The following is a 24,021-nucleotide window of genomic DNA, read 5'->3' as shown; positions in this document are numbered from 1 at the left end:
ATTTTGTCAGCCACCATATGTTTGTAGTAGAGGATATTGGGAGTAATTCAGGAAGTAACAGGACTACCCAGTGACCTGGGTGGGGGTGGGGGTGGGGGTGACTCCTCCTCTTGGGTTGGATTGCTGGAGATGTAGGTCTTGACATCAGAGTTGATTAGATCTTGCTTGCCTCCATCCTGGCCTAGACCCCTAAGTGGCTAGCTGAGTGGGCTCTCCAATAAGTAGAGGTGTGTGTGTGTGTGTGCTTGTCTGTGCGCACATGCGTGCTTGTGTGTCTGTGTGTGCGTGTGTGTGTGTTGTATGTATGATCTATTCCCTTCCTGTATCCTGGGGGATCTTTGCATTTTAGGGTTATCCCTTGGGCAGCTGCCGTGTCTAGCTGAGTAGCTGTGTGACTGCTTGGAGTGTTCCCGAGTCACAGCTCTGAGCAGGTGGTTTTTCCAGATGCCACACTTCTGTGTTCAAGCGAGACATCTGGGGTGCAGGGTGCTGAGACCCCTTTCTGGGGAGGAGAGGACAGCCACATGATTGGCAAGCCTTAGCCTATTGCTTATTCTGTTTTGGGGTGATATGGGTACTGCTGCCTCTCCTCCATCTTGGTCACAGTCAAATCTGGGCTCCACTTGCCTGCTCAGTCATGTGCTGCTGTCTTTTTGTGAATCATCCTGCAGTGATACCTTTGCCTGGGCTGTGGGCTTCTCTCTCTTTGTTATGTATGACGCTGGGGTCTACTTGATAAATAATTACCTAATCGAAAGCATTTTTTTTTAAAGCAGAAAGTTTTACTTCTGCAGAAAGGTGCAAAAGCCACCTTTATTTTTCTGTTTTGTTTTGTTTTTTTGAGACAGGGTTTCTCTGTGTAGCCCTGACCATCCTGGAACTCGCTCTGTATAGACCAGGCTCCAGGCTGGCTTCAAACTCACAGAGATCCACCTGTCTCAGCCTCCGGAGTGCTGGGGTTAAAGGCACATACCGCCACTACCTACTGCAAAGCCACTCATAACCCAGCAAGCAAGCACACCCAGTAGGGGTCCTGCTCTGATTTTTAACCCTAAGGCAAGGGGCTCTGTGCCTCACAGACCGAGTGGTTAGGCTTGGCCTCATATTCCTTGACTGATTGGCTCATTCAAAATGGACTAGCATTTTGCTAGGGAGGATGAAATCTTGACTTTAAGAATATGCTAATCTGGAGAAATTCTAGCCAGATGGTGTCTTTACCAATTTCTTTAAACACGGAATTTCCTCTGTCTTCATTTAACTCTGATAGAAAAGACACATTTCTCGTACCATCAAGCAATATGATAAGAGCACACAGAGTGTGCACCATGCAGAACCAGGAGCCGCACCCCAGTCACCCCACTTCAGCTCAGCCCCGGATGACTTGCTGGTTCTTAAGACACCTCAGTTCATCACTCTCCTCACAGGCCGAGGTTGGGGCAGCCTCTCTAGTTCTCAGGGGGGCTGTTTGCTGGGTAGTGCTTGTGACGTTGTGAGGTATTAATGATCCTCTGCTGGCTGTGTTTTCCAGCCCTGACTGGTAATGGTGGCTTTTCCTCTCAGTCTGTGCTTGGAGTAGCCCTAGGACAGAGGCCAGGGAGCAGGAGGCTGACAGACCTCACATGTTTTACTTAGGCCTGGGTTTTTAGCCCTTCTGGATTCCAGATGGGCGATGCATTCTACCATGTCCTCAGACTAATTGGTATTTATATGTAGCTTGAGGACTAAACTTTTGTTTTCGATACTGTCTCCATGGTTATAAATAGCCTGAATTCCATGTAGAAATTCACACTCAAATTGTCAATGTCTTTATTTTGTGTCAGTTTCTTTGGATCTGGTCACACACATGCATATGCTAGTAGATGCACGTCTGAGACTGTAGTGAGCTGACTGTTCAGAGGGCTGACACCTTTCCCTGTGTGAGATGCAGGGATGTGGCAGGCAGGCGCTGGTGGTGGGTACCTGCCGCTTTTCCTGGCTTTTACTCATGCCAGCTTTATGCATAGATTGGGAATCTCATCTGCTTTTGGAACAGAGTGTCACCTTTGGGCCCATAGCTGTAAGGCTTTCTACATTTGGCTACAACTTTCTACATTTACATTTTTAAAATAAAGTTTTTTAATTTAGTTTCTAGCTTGTATTACTTTTTTAACCACGAGTGATAATATTGAGGGAATACCAATAATGTGATGATTTTTGGGTTGGAGTTCCACTAGGCGTATTCTTGGTAGGTGAGAATGGAGGGGCCGGCCTCTTGGTTTTGAGTTTGGGGGACTGATGGCTGCTTTCCTTGAATCTCTTATAGGTTGGCTATTAGCCCTGGAAGTGGCTGTTTCTATCAGCCTCATCCGTCCTTATGGCAACTAGTAAATTGTGGGTCCTAGTCCACGCTTCAAAGACAGGCAGGACTTGCCTGTCTTTCATTGGCCTTTCTGCTCCAACAGGCTGTGGAATTGAGGGCTATGCTGTCGTCTTTGTGACCAGAAAGGGGGACCAAGCTCCAAGAGTAACCGCTTCAGCACTGTTGGGACCCAGTGCGTGTTTATTTGTCTGTCTGTCTGTCTGTCTGTTTGTTTATTTATTTATTTATTGGTTTTTCGAGGCAGGGTTTCTCTGTAGCTTTGGAGTCTGTCCTGGAACTAGCTCTTGTAGACCAGGCTGGCCTCAGACTCACAGAGATCTGCCTGCTTCTACCTCCCGAGTGCTGGGATTAAAGGCGTGCGCCACCACCGCCCGGCCCCCACTGTCTTTTTAAAGGAAGGACTTTTATAGCATTTGAAGATGAAACAGTGAGTTTGAAGAATAAGTTGTACTCCATACAGCGTCTGACCAGGCAGGCAGGATGAACACTGACAACCAGCGGGGCATCCCATGAGCCGTGTGGTTCAGCTTGAGCCGCTCTGTTGTGTGTGTGAGACCAGTGATTTCAGGTCCCATTTCGCAGCTTCTCTATTTTCTTCACTTTTACTTTTTTCAGGGTACTTTCCCTCATGGAATCGATATTTTGACAGCAGCAGACTACTTTGCAGTTGGTAACATATCTAACTGTTTCCTTGTGATAAGGTAAGTTTCCGTGTGTGTAGCACAACTGTAAGAGCACAGCTGTAACAGGGCTTGGGTGTCAAACGTCAGCTTCTACTGCTCCCTGGTTCATTGTACTGTGGTCTCCTTAGTGTGAATATAGCTTCTGTTGTAGGAAGGACAAATTGAAGTGGGACTAGTTACTGAGTGTTCTCATACCAGTTTTGTACGCCATGGTACACACGTGTGTGCTCACACGTCACTGTCCTGGGTTGGTACTGTAAGGGGAACAGCCACAAGCACAGTTACATGTGTGCTTCCCACCAGGTGTCACAGATGTATTGGTCTCTCAAAATGACATTTTGGATTCAAAATGACTGTGCATTTTTTCTCTTTCAATAAAAAAGTGTGTCCAAGTTGAAATTATCTGATTATCAGATCAGTAAGAAAGATTAAGAAATCAGGTCCAGGAATAAATATTTAACAGCCTTACCTGCTGTTTTCAGAAATCACATCAAATTACTTTTACTTGTATAACTTAAGTACCAGGGACTAGTTTTGCACTGTAATGCTAATGTGAAAAGGGGGTGCTTTATGAAGTAGTTTAGTTGATGTGAGTTAGGAGAAACATGCCAAATACAATTTTTTAAAGTTCCTGATTATTTTATGCCCTGGGGGTAGATTTCCTAACAGCCCTGCTGTGCAGACCGTGCAGAATTTACACTTCTCCATAACCGGCCTTGACAGACTTTAGACAAACAAACAACTAAATAACTAGAATCAAAAAGTGGCCAACCTCTTTCCCAGGAAGCATGCAGCCACGCGTGCCCTCAGCTGCATGCCATTGCCCTCAGCCCACCACTTCGTGTCTTGTGTTCATGTGTTCTTTGTTCACTGATTATTAGCACTTGAATTTTGTATGTGAAGTCCTGTGACCCCTGTTTGGAGTTTCCTAGGTAAAATAGATGGTAGTTAAGTTGGACTTAGAAAAATTCTACTTGTTGCTAAGGTTTCCTTCCACATCAGTTTAAAACTTAACCATATTATTACTTTCTGTAATTACATTCTGTAAAAATACAAAGAACGTGACCTAGCCCTAGCATGTTTCTTCTCCAGCACACTGGGCCCGTGTCATGCTCTGGTCTGAGCAGCAGGCCAGCTGCTCATTAGCAGGCTTCACGGCGTCCTTGCACAGGGCCTCCGACCAGGGTCTCATCTCCCTGGCTACCTCCTGGAGGGGATTTACACGGATAATAGCAGGTGCCAGGCTTGTAGAAGGCTGTGACTGAGAGCCAGGTGTGGGGCCTCAGTAAGCAGTGGGGTCAAGCGGGGACATAGTTTGCTCTGAGGTCCCTGTGCTGGATAATTTTATTGTCAGTTAAAAGCTAAAGTCATCCAAGAGGAGGGAACCACAATTAAAGAAATGTCTCCATACAGATCTGGCTTTAGGCAATCCTCTTGAGCATTTTCTTAATTAGTGATTGATGGGGGAGGGCCCAAGCCCATTATAGGTAGTGACATGCCTGGGCTGGTGGTCCTGGGTTCTAGAAGAAATCAGTCTGAACAAGCCATGAGGGGCAAGCCAGTAAGCGGCACTCCTCCATGGCCTCTGCATTAGCGCCTGCCTCCGGATTCCTGCCCTGTTTGGGATCCTGTCCTGACTCCTTCCACGATGAACAGTGCTGTGGCAGTGTAAGCCAAGTAAACCCTTTCCTTCCCACATTGCTTTGGGCATGGTGTTTGTCACTGCGGCAGAAACCCAAACTAAGACAACCCCCAAATGCAATATGCTTGTTCAGCATTGTGTTGTGGTGAACGGAAACTGATCTGGAAGTTGGTCCACCGAAGCAAACGGTACTGGGGTACTAGACGGTGAGGATTTAAGGAAGGGACTACGTTTTTGATGGTTACTGGGAAAGGCTGGGCCCTCTGCTGTCTGTGTTGAATTTGGGGGTCTGTGACAGTCCTCAATTGGGACAGGATCCAGGCTGCTATAGAGGAGCTTCCTCTGAACTAGGTGTTCTGCTCTGTGGACCAGAACCAAAGGTGGAGGAGGACCCTTGGGAAGATACTAGGTGAGACCCCAGAGCTGGTGCTCACCTTTGCGTGTTGAAGACGCGTGGTAGACTGCATGTGTCCAGCACATGTCTTGATGTGTTGCGGTGTGAGCAAATCTGTAGCATTTACACGGTGAAGGACATAGTGAAGCCTGTGGCCCTCGGCTCTGTGCCTGGTGGGAATTTGAGGATTCTTCATATATTTTCTCTCAGATTGTTCTGTAGCATGATTAGTAAAACCCAGAGACAGATATCGGGGTTCAGCCTGAAGGTCAGAACAGCAAGACAGCCAGCCACTGCCTCTTACCTCTACTTTAGTCCGAAATGGTGGTCCTGCCTCTAGGAATCCTTAGAATGAGACTGAGATTCTCTCCTCCCCTATTCTATTCCTCTGTAGTGCTGGGATTAAAGGTGTGCACCACTACTGCCCAGTTTCTGTGGCAAATTAATGTGGCCACTGGGATTAAAGGTTTGTGTCACCACTGCCTGGTCTGTTGGGCTGACCAGTGTGGCAGTTTTACTCTCTGATCTTTAGGCAAGTTTTATTTATTAAAATACAAGGAAATATCACCACAGTGTTTGGTGGTATTGTTTGTTGTTGGGGAATATTATTTTCAGGTGCGTGACTTCAGTTTACGCTGCATCTGTTTAACTCTGTGAAGCTGTGTTACTGGGCCTGTCTAAAGCACCTGATGGTCCTAATAAAGAGATGAACGGCCAATAGTGAGGCAGGAGCAAGGACAGGCGGGGCTGACAGGCAGGGAGGATAAATAGATGGAGAACAAGGAGGACATCAGAGGCCAGCCACCAGCTACACAGCAAGTCTTCAGTAACAAGGAGAGAAAGGTATACAGAAATAGAGAAAGATAAAAGCTCAGAGGTCAGAGGTAGTCCAGATAATTTAAGAAAAGCTGGCAAGAAACAAACCATGCTAAGGCTGTGCTTTCATAACTAAGAATAAGCCTCCGTGTGTGTGATTTATTTGGGAGCTGGGTGGCGGACCCCTCAAAAAGCCAAAAGAAGAAAACGTCATACAACAGTTTGTGTTTGTTTGTTTGTTTGTTGTTTGTTTTTTAACTGGGCTGATAGATTCTTTCAGTGTCCTGCAGGCTTTTGTGTCAGAACCTTTAAAAAAAAATTGTACATGTTTCATAACATACATATGGGCAGGCTGGCTGGCTAGGTGCGGGTATCTTTGGTTCACTGTTTAGCTCGTATGTTTCCCGAGTGAAAGCACAGCACATCTGTGTCTGGACTCTGTGATCTCAGCAGATCCTTGGGGTCAGTCAGTTTTCATAAATGCTGCGTGGTTGATAACAACTTTTTACTTGTGCGTTATTCATAAAGATATCATCAGAAGTGAAGTTGTGGTCCCGGGTATGCTCTTACCAGGGTGCTTGCTTAATAGCGTGTGCAAGCCCTGGGTTCCATGCCCAGCACTGTAGACAAAGTAGATTTGTGGGCCTGAAGGATTTTGTTTTAAATTTCCTAGGTCATGTGACCATTGTCTTCAGGGCTGCCCTGTCCACAGTGGGTCCTTCCAGCTCCTGACCGTGGTAAGCCCTCGGTAGTCGATTGGCAGATGCATTAAATTCTCTTTTTCATTTCCTGCAAGAAGGGGCTGAACTTAGCTTCTGGAGGTTGAGTACGCACTGCCCTCGATGCTCCTGGTGATTTTTCTTATGGATAGATGTCCTTATTGAGTGGAAGAATTTAAGTATTTCAGGAACTCTGCTGTGATACCACCAGAAGATCCTTTTTTGTGTGTGTTTTTTCTTTGTTTGCTTTGACTTTTATTTTTTTTTTCCTGAAAGATATTTTTCTTAGAGCTTTAAGTTTTGTGTTTTAATACTTTACCTTCTGTTATGGTTCTAGTTTTTTTTTTTTTGTTGTTGTTGTTAAATTAGATCCATCCCACCTGTAGATTGTGTTTTTAAGCCCTGCCTTGTTGTTTCTAAGAGTTGTTTCCAGTAATTCTAGGATGGAACCTGTACCCTCAAACTTGCGAGGGGAGCTCTCACACCTTGAGCTGTACCCTCAGCCTTGTAACTTTAATTCGTTTCCCTTGCACCCCACAGTGTATCTCTCATTATTGTACAGTTTAGCAGATGCCGACAGTGTGCCCTCCCAGGGAACCTATACTTTCACTGTTGTGCAGAGGCCTCCCACTGTCTCTGGGATCTGTTCTGCCTCGCTCTGAGTGCGGGTGCTCTATGTTCTCTAGTATTGCTTGAAGAGTGTGCTTTCCCTTGTCTGAGTTCTTCCACTGAACGCCGCAACGTTGCGGGCGCCTCTGTATTGTGTGTTGTGATGCATGTAGCTTGCCTGCTAGGTGCCTGCTGATCAGTAGTTAGCATTTTTGAGTTTGTTATTCTGATGAATAAGGCATTAGTAAACACTTACTTAGAAATCTTTATGTGGATGTGTATTTTAATTCTGTTACTCAAGGGCATGAGAATTTGTGGTGATTTTACTCTGTACAGGACTGTGAATGTGTGGTTTTGGCTTCTCCATACCTTTCTGAGATCAGTAGCAGCCCGTCTTTGAACATCTTACCATTCAGAGCATTTCGTCTTTGCTTATGACCTGTGTTGGACATATTTCCATGTGCTTATTGGATTTTCATTTGTCTTTTTTAGTGATGTTCCTAGGCAAATGTTGGCCTGTTGTTTTTTTTTTTCAATTTGGGTTTTGTTTCCTTTATATTTTTTAGTGTAAACTGACAACTGTGCCTTTTTTCTGTACACCATTTTTCATAGCCTTACTGCTGTGTAGTTAACACATGTTACAGGCATACAAAGTATAAAGCTTGCTGTGGCTGACAGAGGATACTTAAACTGTTGGATGGGTAGCAGGGTTGTGCCATCCACCAAGTTATTTTTCTATTATAGATTACTTTTCACCTTTGTTTAGTTTCTATCCCTTAGAGTGATTGTTTTGCAATTTGTTCATTTTATGTGTTGTGTCAAGAAATTCAAGAGAGAGGACTCTAGTTAAGAATGTTGCTATTCTTGCAGAGGATGCTATGCGCCAGACCAACTGTTGGGTCTGTCTGACCCTTAGCCTACCCAAACTATACCTAACCTCAAGGCCTAGCCTGGGTCAGACATCCTGTGCTCTGATCCAGTCTGATGAGTTCCTTGGACCCCAGCCCACCTACACCTTCCCCACCCAAAGACCTAGTCTGGGTTGCATGTCCCGTGTGCTGGTTTAGTCTGGAGAGTTCCTGAAACTCTGCTGGCCTGTGCTATCCCCACTCCAAGGCTTAGACTTAGTCATCCAGCCTGTATGCTGGCCTACCTTGGTGACTGTTTTGGACTCTGGGTCATTCATACCACCCTCACATTCCCTAGGCATAGACGGTTAAATCAACTTGCACACTTCCCCAATCTGATCCAGTGTGTTCCGTTTGCATGCCTTTTTGTTTGTTTCTGAATTGATGTCACCTTTGTTGCTCCGGTCCACCCTCCAAGATCCACCAGTTCTATAGAAGTGAGAATTACCAAAATGAACCCAAGAATACAGAATTTAAAAGAACAGTCGTGAACGTCATCATCAAAGAACCCAAGGGCTTTAAAGGCAGCGTGAGCAAACAACTCAGCTAACTTACGGAGAATAACTGCTGAGCGATGCTCAGGAAAGCACAAACCTAGGGCAGAAGGAAGTGGATACAGCTCGGTACTAAAAAACTGAATTCAGTAAAGAGATAAAAAGACTAAAGAGAGCTCAAGCCGAAGTGAAGTTGGAATTGGAAAAACGCAGTAGCTCAGTTAGAAAACCCAGAGGAAAACATTGCAAGTAGAAGACAGAATGCTGAGACTTGAATATAAAGCAGAGGGATTAGACCACACAGGCAAAGAATATGAAGTTTTTTTTTTAATTTATTGTGTATACAATATTCTTTTTGTGTGTATGCCTGAAGGCCAGAAGAGGGCAGCTGACATTATTACAGATGGTTGTGAGCTACCATGTGGTTGCTGGGAATTGAACTCAGGACCTTTGGAAGAGCAGGCAATGCTCTTAACCATTGAGCCATCTCTCCAGCCCCATGAAGTTTTTTTTAAAAAAAAATTATTATTATTTGATAGATACAGAGTTTTTCTGTGTAGTCCTGGAGCTCACTCTGTAGATCAGGCTGTCCTTGAACTCAGATCTGTCAGCCTCTGCTTGAGTGCTAGGAGTAAAGGCATGCACCACCACACCTGTCTATAAGCTTTTCTTTAATTCCCTTTCACAAGTTGGAGGCATAACTGGTTGGGATCTTGCTCTGAGGTCGCCACTCTCTTTATTCCATTTCTTAATCTGTTTCCCCCTGAACACAGGATTTGGCTCAATTCTATTTCCTGATGCTCCTTTTCTTCTCAAATTATATGTTTTGTATTTTTCTTTTCTTAGTTTCCTCCTCTTCATTATAAAACTGTTAAGTTACCACATGACAGAGTTTATAACTAGGCTGTTTTGAGATTTCCTTTGCCGACAGAATTAATCCATCTTCACTTGAGCCTCACTCAGACTCTTCAGACAGAGGCAGAGAAACATCTACATTCTTTACCAAAATATCACAGCAATGATCTTAGGCAACAAACTAAAATTCTTCTCCTCCGAATCATTTTGAGCCAGGCACCATAGTTCAAATCTCCCATGCTCCCATTAGGCAGTACTCAAAGCATTCCACTGATTTCCTAACCCAAATTCCCAAAGTCCAGATTCCTCCAAACAGAAGCATGGGCAGGCCTGTCACAGCAATACCCCAGTTCCTGGTACCAACTTCTGTCTTAGTTAGGGTGTCTAAGTAAGACACTATGATCATGGCAACTCTTAGAAAGGGAGACATATAATTGGGGCAGCTTATGGTTTCAAAGGTTTAGTCCATTATCATGGCAGGACACGGTGGCACATAGGCAGACATGATGCTGGAAAAGGAGCCGCAGGCAACAGGAAATGAACTATGTCAGTGGGTGTAGCTTGAGTATAGGAGACCTAAAGCCCTCCCCCATAGTGACACACTTCCTCCAACAAAGCCATCCCTACTCCAACAAAGCCACACTTCCTAATAGTGCCACTCCCTATGGGGACCATTTTTCTTTCAAACCACCATGAGTCAAAAAACAATCCAGTTTTAAAAATGGGTCATGGATCTGAACAGAGTTCAGAGTTCTTTTTTTAACTGATTTTTATTAAGCTCTACATTTTTCTCTGCTCCTCTCCCTGCCTCTCCTTTCCTCTTCAACCCTCCTCCAAGGCCCCCATGCTCCCAATTTACTCAAGAGATCTTATCTTTTTCTACTTTCTATGTAGATTAGGTCCATGTATATTTCTCTTAGGGTTCTCATTGTTACCTAGGTTCTCTGGGATTGTAAATTGTAGGCTGATTTTCTTTGCTTTATGCTTAAAAACCACTTATGAGTGAGTACATATGATAATTGTCTTTCTGGGTCTGGGTTACTTCACTCAATGTGATGTTTTCTAGATCCATCCATTTTCCTGCAAAATTTAAGATGTCGTTATTTTTTCTGCTGTGTAGTACTCCATTGTGTAAATGTACCACATCCTCCTTATCCATTTTTCAGTTGAAGGGTATTTAGGTTGTTTCCAAGTTCTGGCTATGACAAACAGTGGTGCTATATCCTTGTGGCATAATTGAGCATCCTTTGGATATATACCCAAAAGTGGTATTACTGGGTCTTGAGGAAGGTTGTTTCCTAATTTTCTGAGAAATTGCCACACTGATATTCAAAGCGGCTGTACCAGCTTGCACTCCCACCAGCAATGCAGGAGTGTTTCCTTTACCCCATAGCCTTTCCAGAATAAGTTGTCATCAGTGTTTTTGGTCTTGGCCATTCTTACAGGTGTGAGATGGAATCTCAGAGTTGTTTTGATTTGCATTTGTCTGATGACTAAGGATATTGAGCATTTCCTTAAGTGTTTTTCAGCCATTTAAGATTCCTCTGTTGAGAGTTCTCTGTTTAGGTCTGTACTCCATTTTTTTTTTTTAAATTGGATTATTTGTTCTTTTGATGACCAATTTCTTGAGTTCTTTGTATATTTTGGAGATCAGACCTTTGTCTGATGTGGGGTTGCTGAAGATCTTTTCCCATTCTGTAGGCTGTCATTTTGTCTTATTTGTGCCCTTTGCTTCACAGAAGCTTTTCAGTTTCAGGAGGTCCCATTTGTTTCTCTCAGTGTCTGTGCTACTGGGGTTATATTTAGGAAGTGGTCTGCTGTGCCACTGCGTTCAAGTGTACTTCCCACTTTCTCTTTTATGAGCTGAACAGAGTTCTTAAAAGAAGAAATAAAATGGCTAAGAAATACTGTAAAGAAATATAAAAGTGTTCGCTACCGTTAGCACTAATGGAAATGTAAATTAAAAAACTACTTTGGCAGCTCATCCTGCGCAGTAGCAATGGCTTAGATCAGGAAAGCAGCTGACAACAAGGATATAGGGAAAGGGGACGCTCACTTACTATTGGGGAGATCGCACACAGCCCCTCTGAAAACCTGTGTGGAGAATTCTCAAGAAGCTATAACACACCTTATGACCCAGCTGTACCACTCCTGGCTTTGACCTAAAGGCCTCTTCTCCTGCCCCGCAGATGTGCTCAGCTATGTCCTTTGCCACCCCATTCACAACAGCTAGGAAATGGAAACCACCTTCCAGCCGGTGGACAATGGGAATGTGGTTGGGTACACAGTGAAATTCTGTTCAGCTGTGAAGAGAAATGAGACCATGATAGAACTAGAAAACATTATATACCAGGTGAGGTAGGTAACCTAGTCCTGGTTATCAAGGTAAGTGCTGGGTGCTCTCATTCATCTGTGAGCCTCATTCCTAGTTTTTAGATGTGAGTGACCTGGAGTCACCTAAGAAACCAGGAAAGGAAAAGGATTGGTGCAATGTAGAAGGGTGTCTAGAGAGGGGTTTATTAGGTCACAGGGGAAAATAGGGAAAACATGGGGAGGGCTTTACCTGACGAGGGGTCAGGGAGGACAATGTACAGAGAGATAAATGACACTGAAGATGGGAAATGTTTTATGTTTACTTAAATACACACACACACACACACACACAGTACAGAGGTGTATTGCATACATGTACAAATAATTTAAATGACGTGCTAACACTTGGCGGTACTGCTGCTCCCATGACCCATTGACTGTATCAGTTACTTTTCTGTTGCCGTGATACAACACCATACCCAAGACAACTTATAGAAGAAAACGATGATTTGGGCTTATGGTTCCGGGGGCTAAGATTCATCTTGGCGGCAAGCAGCAGGTATGGTGGCTGCACTTCACACGTCAACCATATTTAAGAAGCAGAGTGAACTGCAAGTGGGTGAGGCCTTTTACTCTTGGAACCCACCCCAGAGACAACTTTCTCCAGCAAGGCTGGTCTCACCTAAGCCTTCCAAAGCAGCATTGCCGCCTGGGAGTCAGCTGCTCAGGTGCCTGAGACCATGGGGAACATTCCTCATCCTGACCACAGTGTTTTTACTAAGACCCCAGTGCCAGGCAGAGGAAGCCTCCTTTTGACTTACTAGTCAGGAAAGTTACAAGAGACTCCCAGAGTTAACAGGTTTCCGCTGCTGCCCTTGGCAGCACATTGCAAAAAGGGACTTGGAGGAATTGAGCTGGAACTAACCTGGAATAATCCTGAGGACTAGCTTTCGTAGTATCTGAGGGTGCTGTGCAGGCTGCCCAGGCAGAAAGGCAATTAATAGTTCTATCCACTGAAAAGTCTGTGAACCGCAGCGATCAGCACAGCAGAATATACCCGGGGCACACAGTGGCACTTGAGCAATAATATAATTGGACTTATGGCCTACTCAAAGTGGGGAGGTACTGCATCCACATCAGGTACTGTCAACCTCGCCAACCTACCCTGGCTGGTGAGGTCCCCCTAAAGGAGAGCCTACAACTGTCACCTTTTCTGAACCAGTATAATTACCAACTGCTTTCTAAATATCTGTTCGTATATCCACAGATTAAATATAGCTCTCATCCAAAATAAAAAAAAAATTCAGCAGAGAATCTATCATAGAAATCCACAATTGGTAAAAATGTAGAGAACAGCTGATCACTGGTGCCCATCCTCAGCAGATTTATCCACAACACAGCTTGTACACCTAAGGCTCAGGAAACACGGACGAGGAGGTGGAAGGGTTATCAGAGCCAGAGGACCAGAGCATCTTCTATGACCATATCTTCTGTATATGACAGGGCACTGTACCCAGGAAACAATAAACAAGACCTGCACCATGACAACCCCAGACCATAGTCCAGTGTAGATGGGGAAATCTCACAAGGCTGTATCTCTAGATGAGGAGCTGTAGGCAATTACTGGCTGCTGACAGAGACAAGCCCCCTCGTAGGTTATCCAATCCCAAGTGGTCAGCCTTAAGCATATTAGATGAACGCACACTAAATGAGACCAACAATACTCTAAAGGTTGTATTTATTCATACCCACTCACTAATAGTTGAAGAGGTCATGAAATTGTAAAGAAGTCAGAGGTGGACAGAAGGAGCTGGGGGGGGGGGGGAGGGTGGAATGAAAATGATGTAAATACAGTACTAGTGTGTAATTCTGAAAAGTTCAAAAAGCCAAATCAGATGGAAAAAAATCTTTAAAACAACAACAAAAAGCCAGGTTTGATGATGCATGCCTTCAATCCCAGTGCTTGGGAAGCAGACTGATCTTTGTGATTTTGAAACTAGCTTAGGCTGTATAGCAAGTTTTATGTCAGCCAGTACATAGTAAGACCCAGGCTTCAACCAAAAAGCCCATTCCTTTGTTCTGTTGTGTGCCTGTGGCATGGATGAATAAGCTGCTCCATCAGCTGCATGACCACAGAGTGCTGCTCCCAGTCACAGCCCTGGGTATGCTGCTGAGCTATGGGCATGGTTTCTGGACGGATGCTCTCCTGCCTTGAGTAACTTTTACTTTTGAAGGAATGGCCAAACTATTTTTGACTCAGTAATTGTTTTAGTTTCCATTCTCAAGAGCAGTACATGAAGGTTCTTGTAGTATTTTGTTTGTGATCTAGCAAATAAAGCTTGCGTGAAGATCAGAGTGCAGAGTTAAGCCACTAGTTAGCCATAGAGGTCATGCAGTGGTGGCACACACCTTTAATCCCAGCACTCAGGAGACAGAGGCAGAAGGATCTCTGAGTTCAAGGCCACCCTGGGCTACACAAGATTGAATCTGTCTAAAAGAGAAACAGAGCTCACACAAGGGTTAGCCCAGAACTTGGGATCACGTGCATTTAATCCCAGTACTGGGGAGGTGAAGACAGGCGTGATATGGCTGTGTGGAGAGAGGAGTATAAGGCTGGAGGAGGCACGAGCTCAGGGCATTCAGCCTGAGCATTCAATCTGAATTTTCGTAGAGACAGCATTCAGTCTGTAGATTCATAGGGACAAGGTTGCCCCTTGGTCTGAGGATTCCAGAGATGTAAGAACTGGCTGCTCTGCTTCTCTGATCTTTCAACTTTCACCTCTAATAGCTGATTCCAGGTTTTTATTATTAAGACCAATTAGAATTCATGCCATAGGTTCTGACTTCTCCATGTTCTTTATTTTTAATATTTAAGCAATGCATAAAATAATGGCTTAAGAGAATTTTATGCATGTATCATTGTACTTGCTCATATTTGCCCCTTTCTCGAGCTCTTAATATTATGTCTTCCAGTGTGTTTATTGCTGGCTTCCAAGAATACACCAAGCCGATGATTGACCACTTGGTCTCCATGAAAATCAACCATTGGGATGGGTAGGTTTTGTGGTTTTGTATTCTCTGAAAATTCCCCCTTTTCCCCCAACAGGAGAAGTTTAATTGAGCTTATAAGTCATGAGTGTATTTTCTCATTGTAGACAAACTATTTTAAAATAGGTATTTCTGATAAGTAATGAAAATTCCAGTCTCTATGTGTGGCATGCTTGTTAATGGTCTGTCTGTCTAGTTTCATTTCTGGAGCTGTTGTTGGTCAGGCAGTTCTGAGATGTAAATAATTATTGCTGAATACCCTTGTCATATGTAGCAGGGAAGCTATAGCCCAAGGACAGGACAGTCCAGGCAGCTGGCATAGCCTGGTCTTCCTGGTTGTTTGACTGGCCTCCATACTGATTCCGCTCTGCTTGGCCTCCCTAGGTATCTTAATATATTGTCCCCTACGAGCTGAGCAGACGTTAGTGGTAGTTTTCATAATGACAGTGGCAGCTTTGGGACCATCTTGGTATTTCATAGGTAGGTAAATGCATTTTCAAAGAAGAAAGGCAACTGTAACTTAGATGTAAGCCCTGTCAGTGTTTTGCTACCATTTCTAGGTAGGCCTGGTCAGCCAACACAGGGCAAATGCTCGGGGAATTAGTAGTATAATCATGGTGCCCCTTCCAAATCCCAGTGTCAGACCTGGTCTTTGTGGTTGAAAGACCCACTCTGACACTGGGGTTTCAGCTTCCCAAGGACCAAAGCCTTGCAAATGTTTGCTGGCTGTGGCTATGTTTGTGTAGCTGTGTGCAGTCTGCTTTGGACTCTCCAGAGTGAGGAGCCTCTGGCCCAAGCCTCTGTGTTGTTCACTTGGCTAGCTGTGACCACTTGCCAGGAAATCCTTCTCTTCCTTCAGGACCTTATGTGCCAGGTATACAGGAAGATGGGATATTAGATCTCTTATGGGGAGAAGAGCACCTAGGCTTGCCCAGGCAGTGGTTAAAATTAAATTGCCTTTCATATTAGTTTTTGAGCCAACAAGACCTTTAAAACCACATTGTAAATATGCAATCCATGAGTTAGCTTAAATTTTTGAACTTTTGAAATCTCTGATTGTTTTTCTAATTCTGTCAGTTCCTTCCTGTGTTTTGATTAGGATTTCTTTTTAGATACATGTATACCTCTAATTTTTCATCTTCCTGATGTGTTTATCATTATGAAATGTCTCTTTGTTTCATAAATGTCTTAAAATGTAGCATGATACTGAATTTGCTGTGTATGGGCTATCAGCTTTTTCTTTAAAGGGACAGATAGTTAACGATTGGGTCTCTGACTCATATATATGACCCTTAAAAATGAAAACAATCCTTAACTTATAGCCTTACAAAAGAAACCTTGGGCAGTTTTTGACCTACTGACTACAAACTGTCATTTTTGTCATAGCAAGTGTCAGAATTCTCTCCCTTTTTATTTGAGTAATAGTCCATTGTCTGTATCTACCATATTTGGCATATATATTCATCTGTTGCTAGATCCTTGGCTGCTTCCATCTCAAGGCTGCTGAATAAAGCCGGTAGGAGAGTGAGTGTGCAGACCCTCTACTAACAGCTACTCTTACTTCTCAGGGCCATCCGAGAACTGTCTGCAAAAGCGCTGCACCACCTGACCCCACAAGTGCCTGAGTACATGGCCTCTCATGGTAGGTGTGCGTTCCACTTCCTACAGCCGTCATACAAGTGCACTGTGTGCATACGTGTGCACATACACAGCAGAAATATGTGCTGTTCTCATAGTAGATGAAGATGACGTCCTATGTCTGTTGTCGAAGAGAAAGCTGTAGGCTAAACCAGGATAGAGTACGAAGACAAATGCAGTGTGTTTATCCAGAGGCAGCTTTGGGTGGCGTTCGGCACAGGTGACACCCACAAAACAAGCAATCTGTGGGTTGCATTGTGTAGGTTAAATTGATGGGGGATTCCGGCGGTTGTCAGTGCCTCTAGATTGGTGTGACTTAGAATTTGGAGCTGTTCTGCCTTCTCTTCCCTAAACATCAGAGGCTGAGGTTTTATCTCACTGGGAAGGATTGAAGAATGGAAGTACCTGTCACCTTTTATGGTTGTGTGGCCTTTGTTCTGCCTGCTGTCCTCAGCACCACCATCTGTGTGGCAGAGGTGCAGATGAGAGACTCTGCAGATGTGACCTCACTGGGCATCCGGGGGCCTGTGTGTGTATACTGATTTATATGCCGTGTCCTAGCACATTGCCCTGGTTGCCCAGGAGAGAGCTCTGCCCACCAGAAACAGGGGTGGTGACCCTGACCAACCCCAGAGGAAATGCTTCTGAGTAATGAGTTGTCCCATGTGTGTTCTCCAACTTGACCGCTGCAGTCTTCCCGGCACTACTGTTGATGACACTGAGCTCAGATCTACACAGCAGACATGGTGCCATCCTCTCCTGCGCAGAGGTCACCTATGCCCTGTACAAGCTGGCTTCACAGAGCAACAGGTAAGAGATGTCATCTGGGAAACGAGGTAACAGTAGTGATTTGAGGTTGGAGAGTAGCTTTTCTGCTCTGATGGTTGATCATTTGTGTGTTTAGGGTTCTGTGTTATGTTGAGGCGGTCGGTGGTTAGGACTGCTCTCTCTTTTCAGGGAAGGGCTGCTGGCTGGCATTCGTAAGGGGCCTCTACTTTCTCTGCTGTTTGGTTTCCCCAGATCATCCCAAGGGCTCAGACAGCAAAAGCAATGACTACCTGTTCAGGGGTGGCACTGAGCAGTTCCACTGAGCATTCCATGTGTGAATGTGTATCGATGCACACGTGTGTGACACAGAGCACATGTGTGGGTCAGAGGAAACCTTGAACGTTTTCCTCATGGCCCCCCTTGTTTAAGACAGTGTCCGCCTTGCGGCTCACCAAGCTGCCTATGAACTTCAGATGATGCTCTGGTCTCTATCTCCCATCTTCCTGGGGGTACGTGCAAATGCACCACTGTGTCTGGCTTTTTACCTGGATTCTGAGGATCTGAACCCAGGTTGTTTGACTTGTGTGGCAAGGTGTTTTCTTGGCGAGTCATCTCCTCAGTCCCCATTTGTCACTTGAATAATTTAAACTACTTTGGGCTGTGCAGTGGTGACACACACCTCTAATCCCAGCACTTGGGAGGCTGAGGTAGGCGAATTTCAGAGTTCGAGACCAGCTTGGTCTACAGAGTGAGTTCCAGGATAACCAGAGATACACATAGAAACCTTGTCTGGAGAAAAAACCAAGAAGAAAAAAAAATTTAAGTTTGGAAGTTTCCCTTGGAAATCCCCTCCCCCCATTGGCTTTATTTATAATATAACGACAAAGCAAGAACTCAGGACCATGCACAATGATGCGTCCCAAGAGCTGTGTGATTTCCTTATGTCACTGTACAGTTGAGTCCTCAAAAGTAAGATCTTAGAGACACAGTGCTATCTATGACCTGCTCTTAGGGTCAAACTTGAAACTTGTACTTAAATCACTTCCTGTGTGTAGGTGGCTCCCTGGGTCAGGGTGACAGCATGGACCTCATTTCTACCTGTCAGCCCCAAGGAGGCTTGATTGTCCCTTGGCCTCAGAGCACAGCTCACAATCTGTGTGGGTGGAATGGTCACCTAATGTTGAAGACCTTGCTGTCCTTGGTGAAAGGCACATGGGCCATGGCACTTCTCAGCAGTGCATTGATGACATGGTACCTTTGAGACGCATTCCCAAGATGTTGGGTTTATACAAGGCCTCAAGGTGTTGGACTTCACATGGTTCTGTTCAACACATAGGGGATTTCAGACCTCCAGGGCATCGGGGCTCTGTGTGGCTCTGCTAGCACCTAGCAGACTAGATCTCCAGGGAGCTGGAGTTAGTTACCACAGAGCTCAGCCTAGCAAGTAATAGACATCAGATCTCTGGGGTGTCTGTGGCTGTGCATAGTTAGGCCGGAAGCACAGGGGCACCACAGGTAGTTGACAATGCTTGGCTCTGTACATGCCTTAGCTCAGTCTAAAGCATGTGAGTTAGCGTGTGAGTCAGGCAGGTAGAACCCCCTGCTGAAGCCTTAAGTGCTATGTTGACTGTAGCAGAAATCTTTCTGAGGACAGTAGAAGGATCCTATGGGAACCCGTGTAACCCTGTAGGGGACTCCCACGGTGTCAGCAGGGGCCCAATGTTCAGTCAGGGTACTTCTGTCCTGATCATAAGGTTGTGTCTTCAGCAAACTGGCTATAGGTCAGAGTGTAAAGATAGCACCCAGCTGCCCACCTGCTGAAACCAGCATAGTGTGTGTGCACACACGTGTGCGTGTGCGCATGCGCATGTGTACAGATGTACTTGTCCATGTGTACTTGTGGAGGCTAGAGATTGACAGTGGGTATCTTACCTTCTCTGCTTACTTTCTTATTACTTGTTTTTTCTATTTTAAATTAAATTTAGTACCTGGAGACAATGGCTTAGTAGTCAAGAACATTTGCAGAAGACGCAGGTTTAGTTCCCAGCCCCTCACAGACCTTTGTAACTCCAGTTCTAGGGATTCCCAGTACATTCTCTGGACTCCATGGGCCTCAGTCATGCATATGGTATACATACACATGATGGCAAAAATGTGCATATGTATAAAAATATTGAACTTACATTTATTGAGAGAGAGAGAGAGAGAGAGAGAGAAACAGACACATGTGATGCAGACGTGGACAATAGAGGACAACTTGAAGGGGACTCAGTCCTTTCCTTCTACCTCGTGGGTCCCAGGGCTTGAACTCAGGTGGTCAGGCTGAGCAGCAGTGCCGCTGAGCCATCTCTCCAGCCCCCAGCACAGCTTTCATGAAGGCAGGGATTGTGGGAGCATGAACAAGGCAGATCTTTCTGAGTCTGTGTGTTCTTTGCTGTGAACCTGAACTCTGGCTTCATCCTTGTTGAACTCAGTGCTGTGCTTCTCTTTCTGCAGACCCGTCACAGACTATCTGGATGAGAAGGCACAGCAGAGCCTGAAGCAGATCCACCAGCAGGTTTGTGTGGTCTGTCTGCACCCCTTCCACCTGGACAGGATCCGCTAACCTAGTTGACCAGGACATGATGGGTCTCTCCACCAACATTACCCTTGTGGGAGTTTATCTGGAATTGGTAGTTGGACTAGACTTGTTCTCTGGGGCCAGAAGCCATCTTATTGGATGGGTATCACAATCAGTGGGTCTCAGGTAAGTATTGGTGTCTCCTTGGTCCTTAACAGGAGTTCCCAGCTGAGGGGTCAGATGTCCTTCTGGAGAGTTAGGTACCCAAAAATCAAAGGCCTTTCATTTCTACCTTTGACCCTGAGGTCCTAATCTCCACTCTCCTGAAATTTAATCCCAAATGTACATTTTAGGGAATGGGAAGGAAGCATGTATATTTTTCTGGGATTTGGAGATTCTCAAAACCTTCTGTGACATAAAAGAGAAAAAGTATTGTTGTAGGAGGCCGCTTGTTTGTTTTCTGGCTGCCCAGTCTCCCGAAATAACCACACAGAAACCATATTAATTAAATCACTGCTTGGCCCATTAGCTCTAGATTCTTATTGACTAACTTTTACATATTAATTTAACCCATTTCTAGTAATCTGTATATTGCCACATGGCTGTGGCTTACGGGTATAATGTTTCGTCCGGCTCCAGCCCTGCTCTACTATAGGCTCAAAGCAGGTTCTTTATTCATTAACCAATAAAAGCAACACATAGACAGAAAGACCTCCCACATCAAAGTATGAATCCAGGGTATTTTCGAGGAATCAAGATTCCTCCACATTCCTGAGTACCTTTTCCGGTTGCAAATATTTTTCTATTCCTCTTTTTATAATAACGGTTTGTCTTAGATCATAATGACTGTGATGAGGCCGTTTGGTTAGTTTTAACATTTTTTACTTTGAAACGGAGCCTGGCATCCTTGCTCAGTATTGGAAGTGAGGTGTGGAGGGGAGGGTGGAACCCCCCATGCAGAGGCTGAGAGAATGGAGCCCCTGTGTCCTCTGAACCAGGACTTCCTGTTTCTGAGGAATGTGGGTGGTAACAGGGAAGCTGCTTTTAGTTTTTGTGGGAATTTCTGGTATGTCTAAAGAGTTTGGTGGAATGACAGTTGTGTGACTCTCCAGCAAGTGTTAGATGTACTCCTAACAATGAACTAAATTACTTTTGAGTTTTTCTGGAGACAGAAAACACCAGAGCCATTGGCATGATGAGTTTTCTGCCTAAGTGGTGATCAGTGGGCCAGGATGAAAGGGGCCACCCTCTTTCTTCATGTCTGTGTGCCTCAGTTTCCCTTTAGAGATAATGAACCTGAAAAACTGTAACCGAGGCCAGGCACAATGAGGTGGGCCTTTTTCTTCTGACTTCCCTGGCAGCTAAGAGCTCAGCTTCGTCACCCTGCCATCGTTCTTACGTTGCTGATAGCCACCCTTTAATGCATGATAAATTAACCTAAATAACTTAAATAACTGACTTTTCATTCTTTAATTTTAGCTTTATGATCGGCATCTCTATAGGTAAGCCTCCAGAGTAAAACTTATGTGTGTAATGGAAATGTATGATGTTTGTGCGCTTGGTGTGCGTGTGCATGCATGTATGTGTGTGTGCGCATGTGCATGCGTGTGTGTGTGTGTGTGTGTGCGTGTGAGTGCGTGTGTGTGCATGCATGTGTGTGGTGTGTATGTGCGTGTATATAAAACACATCCCATGTGCAGTGGTGGAGGTCAGAGGACAACTTGAAGGAGTTCATTCTTTCCTTCTGTCTTGTGGGTTCCAGGGATTGAACTTAGGTTGTCAGCCTTGGTAGAAGGCACCTTCAGCTACTGAGCTATTTTGCTACCCCTTGTTCTACTTTTAAGCCAATAGCTCACCTTCATCTATTCTGTTACATGTTTACTTTGTAGCATTTTAACTTTGTAACATTTGTAACTTTGTGAACTGTTACATGTTCACTTTGAAGACATGCAGCTGCCACTCAGCCCAGGATTCAAGGGCCTGAAGGCTGCAACTCTTTGGTGTCTTTAGGCTTTTTGGAAGCTGAAGTCACAAGTCATGGCACCCCGGTTCAGTGTACCCTTGACAGTTATGTGACTGAAGACACTGTGTCCTGCCCATTTAGGTTGCCTTTCTGCTTTTGGTGGCTAATGACTCTTGAGTCCACCACCTTGAGTGCTCTCTGTCTCCACAGTCTGTGCAAATGGGATAGTATGTTGTTGTGCCCAGATCACGACCCCCAGAGAGAGACCACCAGAGAGGCCCAGACTGTAAAAAGCAAGGTTTAATCAGCATAATACAAACATGTTTGGAACTCATCTCCATCCCCGTTACAACAAGGTAGAAAGGAGTTGTATCTCCTCTGTGGGGTAAGCTTTTTTTTTTTTTCAAAGTTTATTAAATTATGAAAGTTTCCATTTCCGCCCCTCCTCCCAACACCCTCCCACCCCCCCCCTCCCTCTCCATCCCTAAGAAGAGTCAGGGCTTCCAGCCCTGTGGGAAGTTCAAGTTCCTCCCCCCTCCCTCCAGGTCCAGGAATGTGAGTATCCAAACAGACTGGATCCCAAAAATCCAGTATATGCAGAGGAAACAAGTCCCAGTGTCATTGTCAATGGCTTTTCAGAAAGGCTCCGGGCCAGCCACATTCAGAGAATCCGGCCACATTCAGAAAATCTGGTTGGATCACATGCTCGTTCAGTCCCAGTCCAACTGGCCTTGGTGAACTCTCATTAGATCAGTACCCTTATATCAGTGGGTGATCGCACCCCTCGTGGTCCTGAGTTTTTTTTTTTTTCATGTTCTTCCTCCTTCTGCTCCTCATTTGGACCATGGGGGGCTCAGTCCGGTGCTCCAATGTGGGTTTCCGTCTGTATCGCTTTTAAAGGCATAACTACAAAGAGAATCTTTGAAGATGCTTTGACATGGGTACAAGGACTTTTGCTCCCTCACATTTTGTTAAGTAGCTTTTTTTCTTGTTTTTAGAGAGGCCACTGTACCAGGTGGCTGGCTGGGTTGAGCTAAGTGACCTTGTGCTCAGAATATCCTGGGTGGGAGAGGGGAAGGCCACTATCTTCCTGTGAAAACATTCTGCTAGGAAGTTTCTTCTTTCCCCTTTGAGAATAAGGGTTGAGGGAGGGTCCCACAATGTAAAGCCTTTAGGTCTGGTTCTTTCTCCAGTGTGTTTTTGAGATTCATCCCTGTTAGTGTGTGTGCTAGTTTTCTGTTTCGTTTTATTTTAGATAGGTTCTTACTATGCCCCACTGTGGTCTTTAAAAAAATATTTTATGCATATTGATACTCTGCCTGCCTGTGTGTCTATAGGCAACATGCATGCAGGGCCCAAGGAGTCGGGAAAGTGGTTTCTTTGAGATGGTCGCTGATGCATGGGCACTGTAATTGAACCTGGATGTTTTGGAAAAGTAGCTAGAGTTCTTGACTGCTGAACCATTTCACCAGTCCTGGGATTTCCCTTTCTTTTTAAAGACAGGAGGACCTCGCTGTGTTGCCCTGGCAGGTCTAGAATTCACTGTGTAGACCAGTTGGCCTTGCATTTGCAGAGCTCCCACTGCTTCCCAAGTGCTGGAAGAATGTACCACCATACTTGGCCCTTTTCTACTGGCAGCTCACCTGCCTCAGTTTCCCTGTGCTGTGATTCCATTTATCTGTGTTTTCTGTCCACGTTTACTCCTAAGAAGGGTGTCATCTCAGCTCAGGGTGCAGTATGGAATGAAGCTGCTGGGCACATCAGCATGTGTGTACATGTATGTACATGGGTGTTCCTTTCCTTGGGTATATGAGGAATGGTTTTCCCGGGTCATTCGGCAGGTGTGCATCTTTAAGAAACTAGATTTCTTTGCAGATCACCCAGCCCCTTAGCCTGTGTCCCAACCAACTCCACACCTGAGTGTTTGTGGTCTGCAGTGGCATACTGTAGTCACATTCATTGTTCCTGTGGTTTCTGTGTTCCCAGTAACTACGTGATGCTGAGCATCCTGTGGTCTCCTGTGGAGTGCCCATTCATTCAATCCCTTTTCCTCCTTTGAGAGGCAGTCTCTCTGCATAATCCTGGAACTCCCTATGTAGGTCAGGCTGGCCTCAAACTCAAGCCTGGCTTCCAAGGGCTGGATTAAGGGTGTGTGCCACCACACCAGCCCTTATTCGCTTTCTTTAAATACTCACCGCTTCCTTTTCCTGAGCAGTCAGAGCTCTGTATATTCTGGATCTGAGTTCTGTTAG

General features: G+C 45.0%; 1 protein-coding gene across 1 annotated transcript in view; it reads left to right on the top strand.

Moving 5' to 3' along the window:
* Window positions 1-24,021, top strand: part of Tbcd (tubulin folding cofactor D) — a 158,616-nt gene that overhangs the window by 106,690 nt on the left and 27,905 nt on the right. The window contains exons 17-22 of the mRNA XM_048429305.3: window positions 2,975-3,060; window positions 14,766-14,846; window positions 16,409-16,482; window positions 17,171-17,288; window positions 19,743-19,803; window positions 21,286-21,308. Coding sequence (XP_048285262.3) covers window positions 2,975-3,060; window positions 14,766-14,846; window positions 16,409-16,482; window positions 17,171-17,288; window positions 19,743-19,803; window positions 21,286-21,308 — 443 coding nt within the window. The remainder of the gene's footprint in view (window positions 1-2,974; window positions 3,061-14,765; window positions 14,847-16,408; window positions 16,483-17,170; window positions 17,289-19,742; window positions 19,804-21,285; window positions 21,309-24,021) is intronic.

The sequence above is a fragment of the Myodes glareolus genome, chromosome 9 (assembly GCF_982192425.1).
Source record: "Myodes glareolus chromosome 9, mMyoGla1.1, whole genome shotgun sequence".
NCBI lineage: Eukaryota > Metazoa > Chordata > Mammalia > Rodentia > Cricetidae > Myodes > Myodes glareolus.
This window is presented reverse-complemented; position numbering and strand designations above follow the sequence as displayed.